At 33.7% G+C, this 24,029-nt stretch overlaps 1 protein-coding gene across 1 annotated transcript in view; it reads left to right on the forward strand.

Moving 5' to 3' along the window:
• The first annotated feature begins 227 nt into the window (after positions 1-227).
• Positions 228-24,029, forward strand: part of LOC129231639 (dual specificity protein phosphatase 7-like) — a 167,976-nt gene continuing 144,174 nt past the window's right edge. Inside the window, exon 1 of the mRNA XM_054866003.1 lies at positions 228-582. Coding sequence (XP_054721978.1) covers positions 228-582 — 355 coding nt within the window. The remainder of the gene's footprint in view (positions 583-24,029) is intronic.

Genomic DNA, 24,029 nt, shown 5'->3' on the forward strand with positions numbered 1-24,029 from the left:
GCACGTTTTTCTCCATGGAGCTCGCGTATTCTTCGGCAACTTCTGTTACGGGCCGCGCGAAAAGCGTGATACTGGACTTTCGGCCGATCGGATAAAAACGAGACTATGGACTGAAGTGAAGATAGTTATTTTATAGAGTAGATAGGTGTTAAGTTTCTAAATATTTTTTGTTGTGTTTCCCTGTAATGCCTTCTTTAAAATATCTGGAAAAAGAAATGAATTCCGAAATGTATATCACTCCTGAGAAGTTGTACGATGACGTGAAATCCCCCGATGGTCGATCTTTGATCATCGATTGCCGATCGGCTTCTGATTACCATGATGGGCATGTTAAAGGTGCTATCAATTTCACCATTCCTGCTTCTGTTATTATGTTGAGACGACTCGCTAATGGGAAGATGTCTATCCCCAGTATTATTAGAGGAACTGGACAACGTGAGAAGTTTATTGAACAGTGCAAAACGCATACTATTGTACTGTATGATTACAACACCGAAGAAATGAAACCTACTGGACCATGCGTTCTGAGCACATTGTTCCGACGACTTCGGCAGGATGGGTGTCAAGTTGTTTGTTTACAAGGTAGGCGTGCTTTCTCTTCTTTGTTAAGTATTTAGATTTGTTGATAGTTGTACTTGTTTTCATTTAAAAATGCGTGGGAAGAAAGAACTTAGATGGGTAAATGTTACAAATTTAAGATCTGATATTTTTTCACAGTTCTCTTATTAAAAATGTAAACTTGTTGCCTACCTCTCCTTATGTTTCTGGACAGCCCTGAAACTTGTTCTTGACTACTACTTTATTAAAACTTTTATAAATTCATCATGTAGTCTACTAGCTTTTATTCAACTCTATGTAGAAAAGAATAAGTTTTTAAAATATTGATGTAATTAATTTATGCTCATTGCTAAAGTTGCAACCCTCATTGGGTTCGATTTTTATTCAATTGTGATTTACTTAACAGACGACACATAACATCAGAGAAAAATACTGAAATTTTTAGGATGTATTTATTAAAACATATATTTTTTTCAAAAGACACTAACTTAAAAAAAATTTAAATTTTAAAATTAAAAAAAATGTTAAAAATTCAAGAGAAATATGCAAAATGCATGTCAAATTAAAGCTCATGCAATTCTCTTTAAAATAAGCTGTTAACCAACTGTAATGACCCCATAGAACTAAAATTGTAGCATTTTTAAGCACAACAGATGAGTAAAAAAAACGTGAGTTTTTACACATTTAAAAGATTAATAACTCATTAACCAAAAAAGATAGATTTTTTTAAAAAGTAGATCTGAATTTAGAATGTCAAACAGTATAATCCCTGAAATTTTCATGAAAATCTGAGATGGTAAATTTGAAAATAATTTTTTTTGGTCGATTTGACATGGAATGACCCCATCATAAAAAGGTCTTTTAAAGTCTTGCAGCAATTGTTGACTTTTCTTAAAAAGTTTTACTCCCTAAATCGATGTTGGCTTTGTATATGTTCCCTTTTAACTGGGTAATTTTAATTTAATTTTAAAATCAAAACTTTTTTCCAGTAGTTTTTATAGTGATAGTAACCTGAAAATCTTTTTTTATTCATAAAATTGTCCTGATGTACATTCACAAAGAGAGTACAGAAGAGAAGATGAGATATAAATCTTAGTGTAGAAAGCACATGTGCCAATGATAAATTATTACTTAATGTTGTGTAACTTTGAAATGTTTAATTTTTTAGTGTTCTATTTGATATATATTTTCTAAATTTGAAAAATACTAACTCTAATATTGGCTAATATCTTGATGTACAGTATAACTTCGATTTAATGATTTCCTCAATTTAATGATACATTTCACTGGTCCAGATTTGATTGCATTGCATTGAATGTATATGCTCCTCGATTTAACAATAACTTTTCCCAGTCCCTTGACAATCTTTAAATGAGGGTTATACTGTATTCTCTCCATGGTGTTACACAAAACCTTATGAATCTATTGAATACACAATAAAATTACTTTTAAGCCCACACTTTTTGTATATCGTCACTAATAAAAGAGCTGTCTTTCAATAGAGGACCTTTGTGAAATCAGGGTTGGAAAAACCATGATTTGAATTAATTTACATCAGTTTTTTGATTTAAATCAGATTTGCTTAATTTAAATTGAATTTTTAAAATTACATTATATGACAGATTATTTGACAAGTAAAATTCATTTTGTTAGTTTAATTGCCTCTTCATAGGAGAAATAATACATAGAAGAAACTTTCATTCAAACTATAGAAATTTGAAATTATTTGAGAAAATAAACTATAGATACTTTAAAAAATAGGTATATCGCTAGCATATAACATGAAACTTTCCAGGTATATATATTTTTCCCCCCTGAAATAGTCATTTTAAGTAAAAATATTCTATATACACTAATTCATGTAAGTAAAAATATTCTTTATATGTAAATTAATAATCACTATAAATTATTATTTTCATTAAAAGATTATTGTCCAACTAAAAAATACTGCATGCTTTTAAATGCATGCATTGTTTGATGTCATTTATTTCAAGTAGGGCATGAAAATTAAAGATATTTTTAAGAGATAAAAATAAAAGGTAATGAATAACAAGAGAATAATCTATACTTATTTGCTTCAAAAGTTTTATCTAATTTTTCAAAAACATAGAAAGTAGTAATAAGAAGAAAAATCAATTAAGACTGCCTCAGTATTATTTAAAATGGTGATAAACTTCTTACACAAAAGCCAGAAAAAAATAAGTGCTGTTTAAAATCAGCCAACCTGTATTAAAATTATGAATATTCATCCCAAATATCAAGTATTCTGTCTATTAAAATCTGAATAAAGATTTATTTTACAATTAATGATCTATTGTATTTAAGCACAGATTTGTAATTATTTAGAAGTTAGTAACTTGTTTTTTGAGCAATTGTATTCTAATTTGCTTTTGAGATTGTAAGCCGAATTGTTGTTGCTTGTTGAGCAGAAAAATGGCATCAGTAGAACTTTGTGGACGGTCCCTAACAGTCGAACCATTATTCTAAAGACATTCCCCTCAGCTAATGTTGAAGTATCCTGTTTTAATTTATTCTCAAACTCCATTACAGTTTCCTGCAGAAAGCAGAATGTTTGAACTGAAAGTCAATGAGTGGAATTGGTTAAGCATGGTATACGAGTATTTTGAATCATGCCAACTTTCGCTCATGTTCAAATGCTCATGTCCTCTGAAACTCAAACTGAAAATAAAAAATATAAATGGATTTCCCAACAGGCTTTATTGTATAAACCGTATCAGAGAATTGGCTATGGTATCAAAACTAAAATTTCTGGAGTGATGATCCCCAATATCCCTTCTCTACACCTCTTGATGATATTTTGGAGTATGCTGTTCAGTTTTGGTCTCCTTATCTTAAGAAAGACATTAATGTATTGGAAAGGGTTCAAAGGCGGGCTACAAGGCTAATAAGTGGACTTTCCCACTTAGATTATGATTCCAGGCTTAGAAGGCTAAAAATGTACAGTCTTGAGCAAAGAAGAGACTGAGGGGACATGATTCAGCTGTTTAAATTTATTAAAACGAAAGATGTTACGGGACTAAAGTTTAGCACTGAAAACAGGACAAGGGGGTCATTGTTTTAAGCTATTTAAATCTCAGGCTAACATGGATATTAGGAAAAATTATTATTTTAGCAGGGTAGTGGAACCTTGGAACAGCTTACCGGAAGAGGTGGTAATGAGCAAAGGAGTAGACAGTTTTAAGAGGGCCATTGATCTTCACTGGGGATTGTAAATTGACTAGGACCAGTCTAGCTGGGCCCAGAGCCTGTTGCTGGTCATCACTTTTGTATTTGTATTTATAAAGCAATTTTTTTTTCATAAAATAAAAAGAAAAAATCTCATTGTGTAGCATTATGCAATAAAACCAGAATTTAAACCCTGTAACTGTAAGCATATGGTGCTTTGTTTTAGAGAAATTAAAGTGATAAAAACTAAACATTTTTAGTTTTTATTCATTGTTCATCTGCGCTGGTAATGAATCTTTAGTTCATCGTATTACCAGTTATTTTTTATTCACAGACCTGCCATGGCATGCTAACAAACTTGTTAAAGAATTAATATGCTCTGGTTTATCATCATTCATATGAAATATAGAGTCTATGGTTGATTTCTTTGCCAGATTTTAAAAAATATTCTAAACTAAAAAAAAAAAAAAACTGAACTTTTTTGGTACTAGCAAATATTAGTAAGTATGGCTTGATATTGTTAATAGTAAATTCTAACATAATTAAAAAGATTTTTTTTATCAATTTATGCCATCCTATGCTTTGTTTAGCCTAAAAATGGTATGTTTGTAGTTTGTATGTTGTAAAACAACACATATAAGTTGAAGTTGCTATTTTATTGTCAAGTAATTCTATATGACATAGCCTACCAATATTAAAATTAATGCTTAAAAAAAACAAAAAAAGTTTTAATACAGTCGAATTCACTAATAACCAGCGCTCTGACTAGACTAGCCTAGCCAGGCCCAGAGCCTGTTGCTGGTTGTCATATTTGTATCTGTGTACATTTATATTTTCTCGTTATAACCGAGTGCTCGTAAAAAACGAGTTAGTGAAAAAAAATCATAAAAATTCATCATAGTTGCATTTTTTTTCTTCTAAATTTTTAATCACACATCACACACACTTTTACTAATACAGACATTTGTAATTTCTAAATGTTTCTTTGCTCCTCAGATTAAAAAAGTGCTGTCATCACTTGTTCTCATGATTTATGATTTATCATTAACTTTGGTTAACTTTTAAATGTTAAAGAAAATTCACCAAAAAAAGGCTAAGCTGAACTGGAAGTCAACAGAAATTTTACGAATCGCAAAAATATTGCTCGTTTTAAGCTGGGTTTGCTCATTGAAAGTGAGTTATGCTCTCATAGACTTAACATTGTACCAATCAAGTATTTTTAATTTTGTCGCTAAATCCGGGTTATCGTTAAATCAGGGCTCGTTATAAGCGAGTTCAACTGTACGTTAAACATTTTGCATAATACAGGGAAAGGGGATATGTCACAGACTGTGACCATGAAATTTTTCGAGAAGATATATAAATCTATTTTTTTGGGGGGGAGAGGGGGGTGCTTTGTGATCTTTGGGGTGGTGCACTATTGCTCTTTGGGGATGGGAATATCCCGAATTATGTGTAATATCAGAGTGGGATAGCAAGTGAGGATTTGAGAGTGATCCACTCCCAAAGCTCGAACATTTTCCTTTTTTGATAATAGAAAAGGACTAACCATATCCCACTTCAATTTCTTTTTCTGGCAACGCCATAGGTTTCCATAGTTCATGCATACATAGCTGCCAACTTGTAAGATTTAGCCTTACATTGTAAGATTTTTGGAGGTATTCTAAGTTTGTAAGATCTTATGGCATAATTGTAAGATAATTACGTTTTGGATCTCTGGGTATGCGTTTTTTTATGAGTTCCCTGTTATGTTGCTTCAGAAGAATAGAGAAACTGCAGATGAAGAGCCTAAAATAAACTCCAAAGTGAATTTTGTTCTGTACAAATAGATGACTTGCCCGATGTTGTACTAAAAAGGGAGAGGATAGATAAAAAATAGGCTGCTTTGAAGAAATAAGTTGATGTCAAAGGTTTATTGAAGTATGAAAAGGCTCTCCTTTTCTATGCTTTCCATTCTAGCCATACCTCACAGCAATACAGAGTGCAAAAGAATATTCAGTAGTGTCAGAAAGGCGAGGACAGAGCTGTGCAGTTCTGTCTGATAATAACATGGATAACATTTTAATCATTAGGAACTTACAAAAAAAAAAAAAAAAAACTATTTTGAATAAGTTATTGAAATAAAATATTTGAATGTTGCTAAGTCAGCAACTTAAGAAAGCTTAAGTTCCGGTGAAAGTAGTTTCAGCGAAAGCAGCTGACTGCATTAATTTACGAAAGAGAAAGTAAGATAATACTACAGCAAGTTATTAGTTTCTTCCAAAATAATATTTTTAAAGATTAATATTAAATGATGCATCTTACACAGAAAAATATTAGAAAATATTTTTAAATTGCGCACTTGTATTCTTAAATTTTTCAGTACGCAGGCCTGCTTTTTTGAAACTAACTGCTTGTTTTAATCCTGTGTTTCTCTTTTTGTGAATCCAGTTTTTTTTTTTAATTTGTTTTTTTCTGTGCTGATTAATTACAAGTAAAGATTCGAAAATATAATGCTTTTAGTTTTAACGCTTTGTCGTGTGTTGGTTAAAAAAGTGTAAAAATACACCCACGGCATGCATTGTAAGATTTTTGAAGTTGATATGTCGGCAGCTATGCATATTTTAAACAGAAAAGTGTTATCTTTTTCATTTATCATGTTAGAAATTAGGATTCTAAAATTAAAACAATAGCTATTAATGAACACTTTTCGATTAAAGCATAAGATGAGGGGTTCGTGGCGCATAATGCACCATTGATTTCCCTCCTTTTTGGGGGGGGGGGGGGTGGAGGGGTTTCATTCTTAAGGGGATACGCACCCGTGTAAAATATAATAGAACACCCGATTGTGTAAAAGAAAAATAAATAAAAATCTCAGAATGCTACAAATGTCAGCTGCTGTAAAATTGGAGTGGGAGGGGGAGTTTTAGAATAGTTTTGGTGCTGTTAAAACTTTTTAGCAAAAAATAAATAGTAATAATGATAAACTGGAATGTGAAATGTAGTTGATAATTTCTTGCTTTACCAGTGTTTATTTCTCGTTATTTTCCCATGTGAAACGCGATTGAACCACATTTATGATTGAACCACATTCATATTCAAGTGTAATTTTATTTTCAAAGCACTTATTTTTATTTTCGCGGATTTTATATATAAACAACAGAAAGTCGAATGAAAAAAATATTTTTTTTAGGCTTTTAATTTTTGCAATTACTTAATTATTTTTTCAAATGAATGTTTAATGGCAATCTAATTTAATGTGAAGAAATTCGCAACTAATATTTAATTTTAATCAATCGTTTATTTAAGTTCTATTTGAGAAAATAAAAGCAATGGGGTCGTTTCCAAAATTCTAAAAGTATTTTTTTTTCTGAAAGCGCATCCTTAAAAACAGGATCTGACCATTTTTTAAATAATTTAAGTTTAATATTTTTAAAAAATTACTTAAATCGGTGCTCTTTCATTGTTTACACTTCTGCCGTGTGACATCACAAATGATAAAAAGCCATTCAATGTTGCCATTCACAGAACAAAATATTTAATTCGCATCTTTACTCACATGCATTGGCATCGATATGGTTGATAGCAAGCTTAGAGCGCAATTTTAATTCGCTGCTTGATTATCATAACGTGGAAACGTAGTTGACCGATGCGGCAAAGTGCATCATTTGTAACGTCATCATGACCACGCCTTGTTTGAAAAATCGGACATTTAAAAAAATTAATTAAAAAAAAAAAGTGTTGGGAAAATGAAAGTATTTTCTGAGTCCATGTTATTTTTTTTGCTCATTCTATCCATTTCAATGACTAAAAGTAGTACTTTTGACGGAAGGAAACCACCCCATTCTTATCCCTTACGTAAAGAATGTTAATTTGTCCCTGTACTTTCGAAAGATTAATAAAATAAGAAATGACTTAGAATGGTTTTGAAAACCAACTTTTTTATTAACTTGTGCTCAGTGTTTTTTCAATCTTCGAATACATAATTGCATTGAACATCAAATTACAATTATCTTTTCCACCCACTGAAAGTTGAATCTTCTCTTCAAAAAAGAAATAACCAAATGTTAGATCGTTACGACCTTGACCTGAAAAGTTTTCGATGACATTTTCCCTTGGAAGAGAATTCATGCCGACACCGCTTTATTTGCATTTCATTCAGTTTAGCATAGTTTCGTAATATTGCTCTGGTTTCAGACCTAATTGTTTGAAAATCTCACGCCGAAACCTTAAAATGCCTTTACGTCTGCTTTGTAAACACTCCGAAAATTATTGGGAGCTAAGAATAGCCTAAACGTTTCTAACTATTCAATTCGTGCTTGACGATGCATAAAAGCTTTTAAGATGCTGTAAAGATCAGCCTTCACCTGATCTTAAATCAATTCGCCTTCTAGCCTCTTTCCTAAAATATGCTGACATTTAGCGTCGATTTTCATTGAGATGTGTGAAGGCCATCGACGAACACAATATTTGTGTTTAGTTACTGAACTATTTTTTGAAAATTGGTGCTTGTTTTCTAACAATCGCATCCCGTTATTCTGGACGTCGTTATTCCGTGTCACCGAATAATCGGGAGATTTTTCTAAAACAACATTTTGCAAGTTAACACGTTAATAGATCCCCCCTCCCCCGCATGACTACAGCTTATATGCCAAAAGCGATAAGGAATGCATTTCTGTTCCTCTAAATTTGTATATACTCCCGATTATCCGTGCTAATCACCGGGTGGCGTAGCACGGATAATCGAAAAACACGGATAATCCTAAAAATCATTTAAGGAATATACAGGGTAACTATTTAAGAGGAAATTAGAAAAAACTAAATAATATAAACTAAATAATATATATATATACTCACACAAACCAGGAACCTTTCTTCGAAATTTATTGCTTAAAAAAAATCGGTGGTACATTTTTGTTTTCTTTGTTTGTTTAAATTGTTGCGTATGTCCGTACGAATTTTTCTTACTGCAAATATTTCTCCGTAATCGTAACCTCTTTCACTCATGTAATCCAATAAATGTTCCGCAGATTGTAGAGCAGTAGAATGTGAAATTGTATTTTCTTCATATTCTTCATCTTCGCTTTCGGTATCATCACTTGCGCCTGAAAGAAGCATTAAAAAAGTGTGATTCCAAAATGATGCACGGATAATCCGCACATGGATAATCGGGAGTATACTGTATATGATTATGTGTTTGGTGCATAAGAGAGGCTTACTGTTCGAAAATTCTGTTTTATCTCAATTGCTCTTCTAGTGTTTAAGCCTTGTGTTTAGAGTTGCGACACGAAGGCAAAACATCGATGTTCAAAATTTGAACATCGTTCTGATTTTTTATAGTGAAACCCTGATTTTACGTCCCCCGAATCTACGTTTTCCCCGCATTTCATGTTTTTTTCATCAGGTCCCGTTAATTTAATCCGGATTAAAAGTTTGTTATTTATGAATTTCCCGCATTTTACGTTTTTCCTGGGAAGTTCAAAAAAAAAAAAAGGTTCTAAAATAAGCAATATATTTCATTTTTGCTTTTAAAAAGATAATCATCGTTGTTGAAAGTTAATCGATAAAAACGGAAATGCTACTGCTTCATTCGTAGTCGTCCTGATGAACTTTTCCTCTGCCCAATGAGGATGAACAAAAAGAACCAGAAGCACAGCCCGTCCCTTCTTTCAATATTGCATTTTAAGAGTTTACAAATAGCGAAAGACTTCTCATAAACACCAGGAAAAAAAAAAAAACTTGCAAAGTGTTTCAATCCTGGGAGATTTACTTTGAACTCAATAACTAACAAAAAACCCGATCTACTACTGAGGACTATTTTCAACCTAAGCGCCTGGAGTAGCTACTAAATGTGTTGAAACGACGTAAAATGATATGTATAATAATGTTCTTTTCGTAAAATATATATATTATTATCCCTTTTGAAAGAGTCATCATGACTGCCTTTCTTCATCATCATCTTTCCATTTTGGTTGATGTATTTCCTTTATTTTACGTCTTACCCAATTTTACATTTTTTAACCCAGTCCCTTGAAAAACGTAAAATCGGGTTATGCAATTTTAAGTATGGTTCGTTGATGGCTTCTACTCTCGGGGAGCCATCCATAAATGATCCATATAGGAATTATATGAGCAAACAAAATATTTCCTCGGTGTAATCTGGACGTCTAATTAAATATCATTTCTACCTATTTCATGAATGCATACCATTTGCCTAAAACACAAACAGAAACCTTGAAATAATACAATTCTTTCTTTAAAAACTCTTATATTTTTGGTGAGACTTTCACTCGCTTCTTATACTAAGGTTACTATCGCTTCTGGATGTTGCTTTGTCTTGAACCTCGTCCATAAATTATTCTTTCCATCTTGTTTATTTTTTCTTTTAATAGCGGCGCTCCAGCTGTCAAAAATATACCATGCTGCTAAGATACATTGTTTTCAAATTTCAGGAATAAAATTCGTTGTTGCATATTTCAGCTGGGTTTAAGTTCTATTTTATTTCAAGAAGCAAACTCTGCGTGAATAAAATGCTGCATCATTTCTTTTTTAAAAGGCTTGTTTTTTCCCTACTTGACTTTTCCACTCATATTTTATCCTCCGTTGTATCTTTAAACCCTGCAATCTCTATAAAGCAGTTGCACTTTTATTGGTAATATACCTTTTTCATTTTCTTTTTCTTTTTTGTGGTTTAGAAGTGTGTGAATTTTTGTGGCTGGAAGCAGTTTTCCGAAAAGACTAAAAACGTTGAATTTAATTTTTCCTCAACTTCTGTGTGACCATGTTTTATACAAACTATTAGAGAAAAAAATCTCCGCAAAACGGCTGTGATAGGCAAATGTGTCGAAAACTTAGTTCAGAATTGAATGTTTACAAAATAAATTACAGGGAAACCCCATTTTACGTTTCTTAAGGGACTGGGTTAAAAAAAAAAAAAAAAAAAACGTAAAATACGGAAAATACATAGAAAGCAAGAATCAAATTGAAAAAACTGAAGGTAGTAAAGATGACTCTTTCAAAAGGGATTATATATATATTACGAAAAGGACATTATTTTCATTCATCTTGGATTATTTCAACACATTTAGTAGCTGATCCGGGCGTTTAGGTTGAAAATAGACCGTAATAGTGGATTGTGTTCAAAGTAAATGCAGCATCCTCCAGGATTGAAACACTTTGCAGGTTTTTTCCTAATTTTTTTGAGAAAGAAAATAAGTCTTTCGCTATTTGTAAGTTCTTTAATGCAATATGGAAAGAAGTGACAGGCTGTGCTTCCTGATCTTCTTGTTTATCTTCATTAGGCTGAGGAAGGGTCTATAAGGTCGGCTACGAATGGAGCGGTAGCATTTCTGTTTTCATAAATTTATTTTCAACAGCGTAGATTATCTTTAAAAAGGCACAAAAGAAACGTATTGCTTATTTTAGGACATTTTTTAAAAAAATTCTCTGGGAAAACGTAAAATGCGGGAAATTCATAAATAATGAACTTTCCATCCGGGTTAAATTAACATTATTAGTATAGGGAAAAACTAGGACTTGATGAAAAAAACGTGTAATGCGCGAAAAACGTAGATTCGGGAACGTAAAATCAGAGTTCGCTGTATCGGAGAGAAATGCAATTCGAACCAGAAAGAGGAATTTTAAAAGAGAAATAGAAATTGAAACTGTTAGAGAAAATAAACAGTGAGCTTTTCCGACATTCGTTATTAAAAAGTTTTATGAATTGGAATTTCTAACGAAATTACTTTTGTGTTGTAAAACATATCCCAAATTCTTAGAATACTGTGAATATGGTAGAGAGACAAAATTATTGAAAAATACATTATTTGAAAAGTCATCGAAATTTTATGTTTAAATGCATCAAATTCCATCAAATAGTAGGAAATTTTCTTGTTAAAAGATATATTGAAAGGCAAAAGTTTTTCTCAGCAACTCTCTTTTAGGGGAAACTTAAAATTTTGAAAAAATAAATAAATAAGAAAATAAAAAAGGTTTCGAATGAAGGGGGATTGAATGTTTTCGAGCGGTGAGTAAATTCTTTTGAAATATGGATCGTTTCATTTGAATGAATGCCATTTCTTTACATTTGCAAATATTCTACACTCGTTATTACATTCTGTCAATTGCATATGTCAGAATGCTGAAAAATGTTTTCCTCAAATCTGTAAATATTGGGCTTGGCATAAAATACAATTTTCTCTTCCACTTGATCGAAAAGTTTTGCCAATGATGGTGTTTGAAAAGTATTCAACAAATAGGGGAGGGGGGGGGGGGTTGCAGAAAATCTATTACGGGTTCATGAGAATAATATTTATGAAATGATAATTTTGAGTTTGATTTCGAAATCAAAAGGAATGTAAAGTTTTTCATCTTTTTTGAATATCCTTAAACTTTGCATATATGCAAATGAAAATTGATTCGTCATGAGACATTTTAAAAATTATTTTGCTTTCAATTTTTAGGGATTTATTTTGATAGGAAAAATTTAAAGCAAAATAAACGTTGGATCTGTACGATTGTTTGGCTGGTTTTAATTTGTTAATTTTTTTTTTTTTACATATGAAACTTGTAAATTTGCTTTGTTCAGGGGTGTTTCTTCTTTTCCACTTCTTTGGTATTTTAAATACATAATTTTCTTTTCTTTGTCAAAAAAAAAAAAAAAAAAAAAAAACGATTTTTTGTTTTTGCTATAAGATTATTTTAATTGCAAATTAACATAAAATATAAAATAACATTCTGTCTACATTGGGCGAGGAAAAAAAAAAAAAAAAAAACCCTTCCGCACTCAATTAAAACAGTTTAATTCTTCTATCTACTTTCTTTTATTGTTGGTAGCCCAAAAGCACAATAAATAGCGCAGCCGATAATTAAATTAAATTATGCAACAAAGTGCAAAACGTTGCAGACTTCAATAAATTGATAAACAAATAGTCCACGCAGCACAGGAGGCATTTACAAATAGCAGCAACAAAGATATATGGGAAATGGGTAAGCATCGAGCGTTACAAAATTTTCTGGATGCTTCATAATTTCATTTTAATTTGCATTAGGTCATAAAATTTGTACGAATGTATCTTTTCCATAAAAACACTAACTGAATGATTACGATTCAAAGAATAACATGTGAGCAAAGTGCAAAAATATGGGGGGGGGGGGGGACTTGTTCATCTTAAACCTACCGTTTTACATATTTTAGGATATATTATTGTAACTATTTAAATTGAACAACTTATAAATACTCTGTGCTGACAGATCACTTTCTACTAGGCCCAGAATCAATAACGATTATTGCTTAAATTAACAGATCGTATTGTATTTTCATTTCATTTTCCTGCAGCTCAATTTATTTTTATGCAATTCATTCAACAAAATTTGTACCCTAAACGAAAGTACCCCCAAATTTGCCTATCTGTAATATTCTGTTCGATTTCAGTGTTTCTTTTCGCTCCATGGATAAAGACAGCGGAAACACAAGATGTGTTCAAGTTTAGAAGTCTCCTTTTTCTAATGCTGGAAGCAGATTAAGTTTTGCACAGAGCTCATTCAAATGCTAGAGTGCTTGCTCCTTTATCCAGAAGATAAAACCGTCTATCAACATTAGTTGAATGTGGTCAAATAAAGCTGTGGGTTCTATATTTGACATCTTTTTCGCTGTATCATGATGAAGTTAAACTACGTATTTAACTACGTGTTTACATTGGGCTGAAAGTTAGATTGTTCCGCTCGCCAATGTGGACAGAGAAAAGATAACCATGCAACGGGCGCTAGTTCTATTGTTATTGTATAGTTCTTCATTATGGCTAGTTAAATGACTTTTCACCTGCTCTAAGAAAAAAATGAACCTTTTTACTTCCTTTTACAAAAAAAGGAAGTATTGTATTCGCGAAAAAATTTTCACCCAAAAATCGGCCTTAATTTCCATTTTGCTCACCCCCAAATGAATGTTGAGTTTTTTTTTTCAACTCGACCACACGTGGCTATGTGCCTACGAACGTACAGACACCCGAAATATCCATTTTGACGATCCCCGAGTTAATTACAACAAGTTTTCTCGTGACGTCTGTATGTACGTATGTATGTCACATAACTCAAGAACGGAATGTCCTAGAAAGTTGAAATTTGGTACGTAGACTCCTAGTGGGTTCTAGTTGTGCACCTCCCCTTTGGTTGCATTCGGGTGTTTTTAAGGGGGTCTTTTGCCCCTTTTTGGGAGGAAATCATTGTTAATTTCGATGTAAACTCAAGTGGTGTTATAATTTGGCGATATATCGCTAGTCTTTTGGTCGCCAAGTTTTGTAGCCGAATTGGCGACAAAATTTGGCGATTTTTTTTTAAAAGTCTGGTTTTAATTTGGCCACTGTTGGTGATATTTAGAGAGTAAACTATTGAATCATATTAAAACTGCCAGTAATGGGGAAATGACATTAAATTGGAGTAAAAGGAAGTCATGTGATGCACACATCAGCTCGTTTTTTTTTCTTTTCAGAGGGGAAAAAAGTCTTTACACCATTTTTTTTCTTTACGTTTCATCACTGAACTTAAAGAAAGAATGTCCGATTCACGGTCTTAGATTTCAGCGGTCCTGGGTGGCAGTTCAGTTTGCCCACCTGAAGCACGGCCTTGTTTATTAAATGGGATGGAGAAATCCTCGAGACTGTTCTAAACTAAACATATGGAACAAGCAAAGCCAATTACTACGCGGGACACTTTGCATGCCGGTTTTCTAAACTCTTAACACGTCTCCTATTTTATTTAAAAAACTAGAAAAAGCAGACACACGCACGAACAACAAATAACTGGCGCCGAGAGTTGAAGCGAAAACGCCCTCAAGTACTCAAATTCATTGTGCCGTTATTTACGCATTTTGGTTGCACCTTTCCGTTAGACAAAGGCATTAACATTTTTGCAAATGTTATATATCGGAGTTCTTGACCTAGACGACGCAAAACTTACGTTTGTTTCTCGACCAGATGCCACCAATAAATTGTTTTGAACGTTTAAGGAAACCGGCTCATAGTTTGCTGAGCTGGCTTAATTTATTTGCTTTCTTATCATTCACCGGGTCCAGAAACTATCGACCTCAGAAATTGCTGTTACTGTTCTAACATCATAAACCGTTTAGTAAGTTTTCTCTCTTGTTAGCTCTTTCGACTTGTTAGATTATCTGAATTGTTTCCTGAAGTTGCAATGAACCCATTAAAAAATATTTTTCTTGTTAATTTGAGTATGAGTTTGAATGAAGTTTGGTGGAGCGGAGGACTCTCTACCGCTCTTTGCTGCACCCTGATGACCATCATACTCATCGATCAGACCAGTGGTTCCAAAACTTTTTTGAGTTAGCCGCAGTCATGATTTTCTCACGGCTTCCTTCCTTACGTAAAAGTAGGCACAATGATATAATCAACAGACAAAAATTAATTAGACTCCTGTACTATCTACATTCTGTAGGTTTTATTTATGCTGCTGGGGCGAGCGAAAAATTTTCACTATTTCATAAAAAGTTTCATTTATTTGTGAAATTATTGCAAGATTTTACAGCGCCTCTGTAGAGACTTAACCGATTCGCAGGAAGCTGCGGCGCACAGTTTAGAACTCACTGGACTAGACGATTCGGATATTAAGAAAGAAAGCTAATTTTAGAATTATTATTAATGATTGTCTTAAACTGGGGGGAGGGGGGGCATGGCTCAGACTGCGCCATTAAAATTGTGGGGGGGGGGGTGTTTTAAGGGGTATTTTCTCTTTGAGGGTCTTTGTGATATTGGAGAGGGGAGATGCGCACTTGCTCTTGGGGAGAATGGACACCCCTGTCTTACACATCCCGATATTATGTGCTATTAAACCCACAGTTTTTGCATCTGAACACCCCAAGTATTTAGCAATTATGTCATCGGGGCATTACACAAAATTGTTAATTTCTCTGTTGCGAGGAAGGGTATTGATGTAGAATTATGTATTATATATAATACATAATTCAATATATTATTATAATGTATTATACCATTAATGATGTAGAAGTTTGAGTTGTTTCTGAGATTACATTTAACCATTACTTAAAGTAGATTTTTTTTAAAATGTTGCAATTAACTTACATAGCAGTTCTTTAATAGCAAATTTTTTTGGAAATTGCGCAAGCAGTACACATTTTACTGCTTGCGCGTTCTCGCTCATCCTACCTGTTTCAAAATGAAGTGTTCTGTTTCCGCTTCCAATTCATCCTCCATCTCTCCGTTGTGAAGCTGTACTGAAGTTTTCTAACAGATAACAGCAGTTGTTTTTAGCCTTGGAATGGTGTCAACTTATGTTAATAAACTTTAATCTCTATTATCTCAAAACTACGATTTATGGATTGGATCCTAGTTTTCTCTGAGCGCCTCATATAATGAAGAAGGAAAACGCTTACTTTTGGCAGAAAAAACTAATGAGCATACCAATGTTTTTCAGCAATTTTTTTTTTTTTTATGTATGTTTTTAATTTTTCGTAATTTTCGATACAGTAACATAATTGGTCACTGAAATTTATTTAACGAAATGTTTGAAAATTGCTGCAAAGAAAGAAACAGGGGCGGATCCAGAGAATTTTGTAAGGGGGGTCAAGTTTCAATCGCCAGTGTTTTCCTCCAACGTAAAAAAGTATCAGTCAAGCAGGTGTGGCCACCCCCCAAGAAAGTCGGCGCATCCCCTCATATGCTACTGAGCACCGTCTTCCAAATGAAATCAAAACCCTTTCAATTTACAGCCTCTCCTACATTTTTCAATTGCACAGCCTGTACCTCCCTTCATTCAGGTCAGCTGACCCTTAGACCCTCCCCTGAATCCACCCCTGGAAAGAAATCTTCATTTTTTCTCAAAACACGATGCTATTATAACTCGACTGCTTTAAAAATCTCCTCGGCGGTCATTCCAAGCTCGTCAGCTTGCGAGATCGAGATTTTCGCTCCCGTGATCGGTTGTGACGCAGGGTCTTTTCGAACCTAGCCGCAAGCTAAGTTCGAGTAGATTAAAATGCTACTTTGCAACACTTCTACGTCACAACCGATCACGGGAGCGAAAATCTCGATCTCGTAAGCTGACGAGCTTGGAATGACCGCCTTTCGAGAATTGCTAAGTGTTCTAAATCGCAAGTTAATACAAAAAAAAAAAAAAAACCTTTCAGTAAACAACGTATAATCATCCATTAATCTCTTCCCTTAGTTTCCGACGGGTTGGAAGTGAAAAACGAAACTGGCGAGATATTGATACATTTTAAGGCTGATAAAACCGACAGCATCTTTTAATGGACAATTTTACATCACAAAGCCTTTGATTTCATGCGCCTTAGTTCATTCTAACAAATGATTGGAGGTGGCGACAAATGAGGGAGTCTTTCGCTTGAATGATCCCTTTCAAGGAAGCTCATTTCGTGATTTTGATATAATCAAAAGGAAAAATAAATATCTCGTTCCAAAGAATGTTTCTATTTGAAAGCAGTTTTTTTATGCTGACGGTTTGTATTTTCTTTGAAGAACGGTGCTTTATTGGGTGATATTGGAGACAAATTTGTGATTCAACTAAATGATAGAAATGTTTTATTTACTTACTACGATCGAAGACTTCAGTACGAGCAAGGGGTCATCTCCATATTTAAAATGTTTCAAGAATCACAAAAAAACCGTTTTAATTTTTTTGTCTTTTGTTTAATATATTTAGAAATTGCCTCTATGAAACCTATTTCAATGCGTTTTAATTAAATTTGTTACCTGTATGCGTAATGGATTGTTATTGTACCTATTGGAGCTGCCCGTTCTTGATCCAAATAATTTATAATCATCTAAATGCATTTTGGATTTTTAGTGGTGATTATTTTTTTTTTGGTTCTTATCAGACCGGTCATTTAGAGTGGTCTTGGGCAGAGCCGCCGAGAGCTAAGGCGGGTGGGTCCCTTGTAATTTTAGTTGCCAGGCCCCCTTCCCCCACAAAACTTGTCAAATTCATACTACTCCAATTCTGGGCCAGACCCCCTAGTTTCCGACTAGCCTGAGATGGTCTCTCGTCGGCCCTGGTCATGGGGTGAGAATTGGCGGCTTTGATGTTTTTTTTTATTTAAACTTATAAGTGGGCGTGGTTTTTGCTCTTTTCATATGCAATTTGAATTGAGTATGCACCCTTTGCTTCCCCCCCCCCCTGGGAAAAATGTGGACCTGGTTCTAATGTTGTTGTCTTGTCCGTACTTGGCTTAATAAGAAATCAACATGAGTGTTATGATAAAAGTGACACTTTAGTTTCAAAATTCGAGTTATTGATCAGCTATATCGTTATTCCTCTGAAGCTTAGTTGTATATTTCTTTTTATTCAATGTCACGTGGAAATTAATAGTTAGAGATGTCTCGTTCTTGTACTGGATGAAAGACAATATTTTTCCTCATATTTTAAAGTTAAAACACAACCGGCAAAAAGCGGAGCTGTCCCATTCTTACACCGAGGTCTTCTGTTGGACATCTCTTAACCGGCACTCGATTAACAAAATCGCTTTCTTAACCGGCGTGCTAAATATATTCAGTAGTTTAAAGTTTCACGGTTTTCCTCTGGTGGATGGAAAGCAGTTGCGAATTCTTTTCTATCCATGATCTTCGTACAACTTCGAATCATTTGATACCTGGTTAGATCGTTACCGTTATCGAGGAGTTAGAATGGCATATATACATACATAATAGATACGGTCGGATTATAATCAAGTAGATTCGAAAACAATATACACCTATAATTATATCAAACGATGAAAAAGCACTTTTAATCATATTCTAATTGAGCTAGTCAGAAAAGGTGTTTGTATAATTTACTAACGGGGGATAATTTTAAAATGTCTTCATTTTGAACTCCACTTCATTAAACTCCATTTCACTGCTTGAGTCATATTGATGGTGGAGTTAAATTGATATTTTGTAAAGCAGTGTAATATTTTAATTTTATAGTGTATCATTTTATTGCATAGTTTATGAAACATCTTAAAAGGTTCTCTAGAGCGATTATTTTGATTACACAAACGGTTCTTTCATTTCGAAACAAGTTGTAGCAACACCGTCAACATGCCTTCAGAGAAATCAGTGATGCATCTTGTTTTGACAAAATCTGTTTGACTAACTTCATCAAAAGAAGAATGGCTCCTGATTAATTTTCCAGCTTATACGCTGTCAGTTAATTTGTTTAATTTCGTGCTGCTCGGCTTAGTGCTCTGTGTAAATATAAAGCCTCTTTTGCTCTCCGTTATCAAACATCGATGAAAATCGACCTGTATTCTTGTCTTCAGAAAGTCAACACGCCATTCGCTCCAAAAAGATGTTGTTGCGCCCACCTTTGTCGCACAACATGCAGGCAGAATTATGTTTCACTAAAAATGTCATTCAATTTCATTTGCAACAAAGCCACTGTTTAAGATTTGGATGGGCCGTGGTAGCCCGATCGGTAGAGTGTCGGATTCGGGGCCGGAGGGTCCTGGGTTCGAACCTCGATGGTCGAAGACCCATCGTCGTCATTAAAGGGGACTGGGCGACGTTAAATATGCTCGTGGTTTCAATGTCCTCCAAGTGAAACGATACCTCTGGGGGTGCTAGTACTAGGTAGCTATTAGCTCCTGGACTAGTTCTAAATTTTCATTAACTGTTCGATCCGGTGATGGTGCTGCCATCTATCGGTATATAAAATAGTGGAGGCAAGGCACTTAGTATGCAGTCCTCGACATAAATACAGTTGTAGTCAGTTGTGACTCTGAATAGGAATAGGATTAAGATTTGGAGAAAAAAAAATCAGGGACCGACAATGCCTGGGCGACTAACAAAATACCTTGGCGACTAGTTTTTTCAGAGCAAGAATCTTTCAGGAGCCATGTCGCGCAAATGTTTTTTAATAAAGTCTGAGAAAAAAATTTGTGTTTTTTATCCGACAGATCTGTTGAAATGAGTCAATCATTTGTTCAATTATTTCAACATGTAAAACCTGAATTCCAAAAAGAATCTCTCAACGACAAATATGTGCGCAAATCTGCTTATCTATCAATTGCTGGCGATTGAAAATGAGATAGGTCTGGTTTTCTTTTTTTTTTCTTTGCAAACCTCTCAGTGATGGAAGCATTATTTTATGTATAACTAGGTTTTATAATTTTTTACGCATAGATGTTTTTCTTCTAAGTTTGACAAATCTAACAGAACTTCCAATTTAGTTGAAAATCTTGTATTACATTCTATATTTGCGGATTTGTTGCGTTTATTTAAGTTTTTATAAACGAATCTGACATAGGGTCCCACGCAGTGGAAAAAGTCATATATTGATTTCTGTATTTGTGACTTTTATTAAAATTCGTATGAACAAATCTGACAAATCGTCCTACGTTGTAGAAAATCATATTTTCAATTCTATATTTGTGGCTTTTGTCCTTAGATCAGTAGTTTTCAACCGGTGGTACGCGTACCGCTTGGGGTGCGTAAAAGCCTTTAAATGATGCATGGTTAATTACCAAAAAGTAGATACAGTTATATTTAACGTGCTAGAATTTAATGCTCAAACATTGAAACAAAAGTGTTGCAATGCATTGTCTATTAACTGCTGAATTGCTATTGAAGAACACAAATAAATAATAGGGATTGCTGTGAAGTACTTTCTGGGGCTTACGACAATAAAAAGGGTTTTCGATTTTATTTTACCCGAAGAGCAGGTATAGAAACAAGCTTACGTGCGTTGTGTTGAGGTGTTGAGGATCGTTTAAGGCTGTATCCTGGAGCCAAACATTGTTGAACTTAATAAAGCAAAAGCAAGCCCAACGTCAGCGTTAACACAATTTTTTTATTTTATGCATGGTTAATAAAAGCTTTCAAAAATAATAAAACGTCCTTTAAAATGAAATGTCTTGATTTTAATTTAGTTATTCATTCCTAGATAAACGTTAACAGTTTGAATAATATGAAGCACTTAAACAAAGTAAGTGAAGATTAAAAATGGAAAACCTAGTAAGTGCCAAATAAAATTTTTTACAGGGCATCAAAAATAAGAGTCCAGGCGGATTGTAGCACTTTCTGCGTTTTTCATTGTTTTGCATTATAGACTTGGACCAACGGAGATAAGTAACCTTCAAAAACCCTCAATGGCACTTACTGCAGGGCGCTAACTCTTGCTCCACTGGTGGACCCTAAGAGCATTATTTTAACTACTTTTAGGGGGATAGGCACATAAATCGTTTACCACAGTGAAATGCTTGGCATTTACTTCATTTTCACGCAAAAAAAGGGCACTTAAGGGGACCGTGGACCTTGAAAGCTTTTTCTTTGTTTAATAATTTTGAAATATGAAACTGGGCATAAAAGTTAGTAAGTTTATTAGCATGCAAAATATCAAGCCAAAAAAAGGCAACAATATAAAAATTTAATCAAAATTTAAAATTTTGAAATTTAAAATAAAAATTTTAAAATGCTCCATGCGACTCAGTTTTTGCTCTTTTCTCAAACAATTTGCATTTTATCAAAGAACAGAACATTGCCAAGAACTTTGGGTATCCATTTAAGGATTGGTCCATTATTAACTGCACAGTATTTTTTTTTTCGCGTAAAGCAATAGTTTTTGTTGCGAATATTACATAAAAATCAAAACTTTAATATTTTTAAGCAACATAAAATTCTCTTAAGCCTTAATGCATACCCAGTTTTATCAAACAACTACCAAAGTATCATATTCTGAAATTTGAAGCGTATCGAACAAAAATTAAGTCGCATGGAGTTTTTTTCAATCTGTGTCGCATCGAATTTTCCAGTCCGAGATGAATGACATTAAAGTCTAATTTCACCTAAATTTTATGTTCTTCGTATTTTAATACCTCCCGAAAGATATTTTCACGATGACTAAATATTTGACATTAATACCAATGTAAGAATTTATTGAAACTTAGTTTACATGTTTGACACTTAGTTTTACTTAGTTTTTCGACTTTGTTTACATGTTTTACAGCCATTCTAATGGAAAACACGCTCTGTTAACATAAACAACTGTAACAATAAAACATCAGATCAACAAGAGGTTTTTTTCAAACGATTCAGCTCACTTCATACATTGTTACCTCCACGGAATAAAAAAAATCATATTTTTGACCGATTTTAGCTATTTGGAAGGTCCACGGTCCCCTTAATGAGTTTTTCAATTTCTGTATTCAAGTGTTTTTGTTGGAGGTATGCATAGCTAATGATGCTCAAAAAAGGGTGCTTAAGCCTTTAGACAGTGCTTAACTTTAGTTAAAGACTCAATCAGAAACCATGGGTTTACAGGGCCATTGTTCGTGTCTTTTTTTTTTTTTTGATTTTCCGGGTAAATACGAAAAAGTAGTAAAGCTTGACCACGGAGAGATGGCGGATGACCTTGTAGTGGAAACATGATTTGTATCATTTGTAATAGGTATAATCAGCCAGATAACGCCGAGTAGCATGAGCCGTTCTCGCTGATCCTATCTATTACAATAAATAACAAACAATCTATTACAAATGATACAAATGGTGTTTCTGCTTCAAGGTTATCTAAAACCTTGCCGCCATCATATATCCTTGCCGCTAGGTCATCTAAAACCTTGCCGCCATCACATATCCTTGCCGCTATCAAATAATTCCGCCATCGCTTCGTGATCAAGCTTCAGAAGTAATCAGGAGTTTTGGTATGTAACATAGAAATTAAGCCGCAGTACATTAAGGGGGGGGGGATAGACTATGAAATTAGAATCACTAAAAGCTCATTTGATTTTGCTTCTAAGATAAATAAGAAATGTATACATTTGTAATAATAAAATAAAATTGATCTTGATTATTATAGCAATTGTGCAAGTTATATTGATTTATTGATTCCTTTTAAATCAGAATTGCATGGTTCAAAAAGCTGTATTATGTAATATTTCGATTATCATGTCCAAATTAGTTTTACTTTATTTTTTAAAGCTTAGAACTGGCTCAGCTGATTCTTTTATTCTAATGCTCAGAGTTACATCAATTCCTGCAGCAAATTTTGTTCTTTCTTAATCTTCAGGAAAAACTTGGCAATGCACCGGGAAAACGAATAAAAGAAATTTCTCTAACCCACAAATCGAGACCACATTTAATTTGTAATATATATTCTGTGAATTAGTTTGAAAGGGAGATATGTAAATATATTCAATTCCGACTTTGATATTAGATGGAAGGAAACTAGTTTATTTCCAATGTTTCAAAGTCTTTTTAATCCTATTATGTTGGATATTTTTCGTCACTTTTCTCCGTAAAGAAAATAAGTTAAATGTATATGTATTAGCTCAATGATTCGATTTAAAATGGACGTAAAAAACAAGAACTATTTTTTTTATTCCACTGTTATCACATTTTTCTGATACTCTACATTAATTTAATGGGCGCAAAATTGAAGCTATTGATTTTTTAATCCTTGCATTTTAATTAAATTAATAGTTAAGTGGTTTGTGCTTTGTAAAACTGATATCAAGACATATTAAAATGAATTTTTGGTAATTAAAGGGTAACAAAATAAAGTTTTGACTCTCTTTTTGTCTTAGAAATTAATTTTTTTCACCCCCACAGTCAAAACTTGATTTTGTCTCTGCTCTATTAAATACTATCTGCTTTGTGCGACGACTGCGTTGCACGGTCTACCTCGAAAAGTCATGTCAAGTGATTCATGTTCAATAATCGGTCTTAAGAAAAAGAAAACAACAGTGTAAAATTTCCCGTCAACGTGTAGAAAAGAGCAATTTTAAGACTGAAAATTGTTTTAGACCCCTATGGATTTTTTCAAAATCCCAAAATCTCAGTCATTGTTATTGAAAGGTGTAACATTCCAATTCACGGATTTTCTGGCGAAAACGCCCCTAATGAAATATTGTGAGCATCAAAGGACCGGCGTAAACTGGATTTGTATAAGGAAAACTCTCTCTTCCCTATAGAAGGGCACCAAATTTTGCCAGGGCCAGGGCATCACTTGGGCTCGATCGGGCCCTGGATATGATGAAAAGTTCAATTCTATTTATTATTTTTTTGGTTGGAGAGATTCCCCCCATTTGAGCATTCTTGATTGGTAGAGTTCGGCGCCTTTTTGACTCTGTCGCCGTCGTGCGTCGCACGATCTCGCACATACGGACGGCGCGGCCCTGCTTCTGGGCCAAATTTCGCAAAAGTCCGACTAAGCTGGGGATTTGTATGAGAAACATACACAGCCGTGTTGTTGTTGTTTCTAATCCTCTTGATGTCTGACGTGATGTCTGACGGAGTCAGACAAGATCCATCAAATCGTTGACCCGTAGGAAATCAAGGACAAGA

Source organism: Uloborus diversus, chromosome 10, assembly GCF_026930045.1.
Source record: "Uloborus diversus isolate 005 chromosome 10, Udiv.v.3.1, whole genome shotgun sequence".
NCBI lineage: Eukaryota > Metazoa > Arthropoda > Arachnida > Araneae > Uloboridae > Uloborus > Uloborus diversus.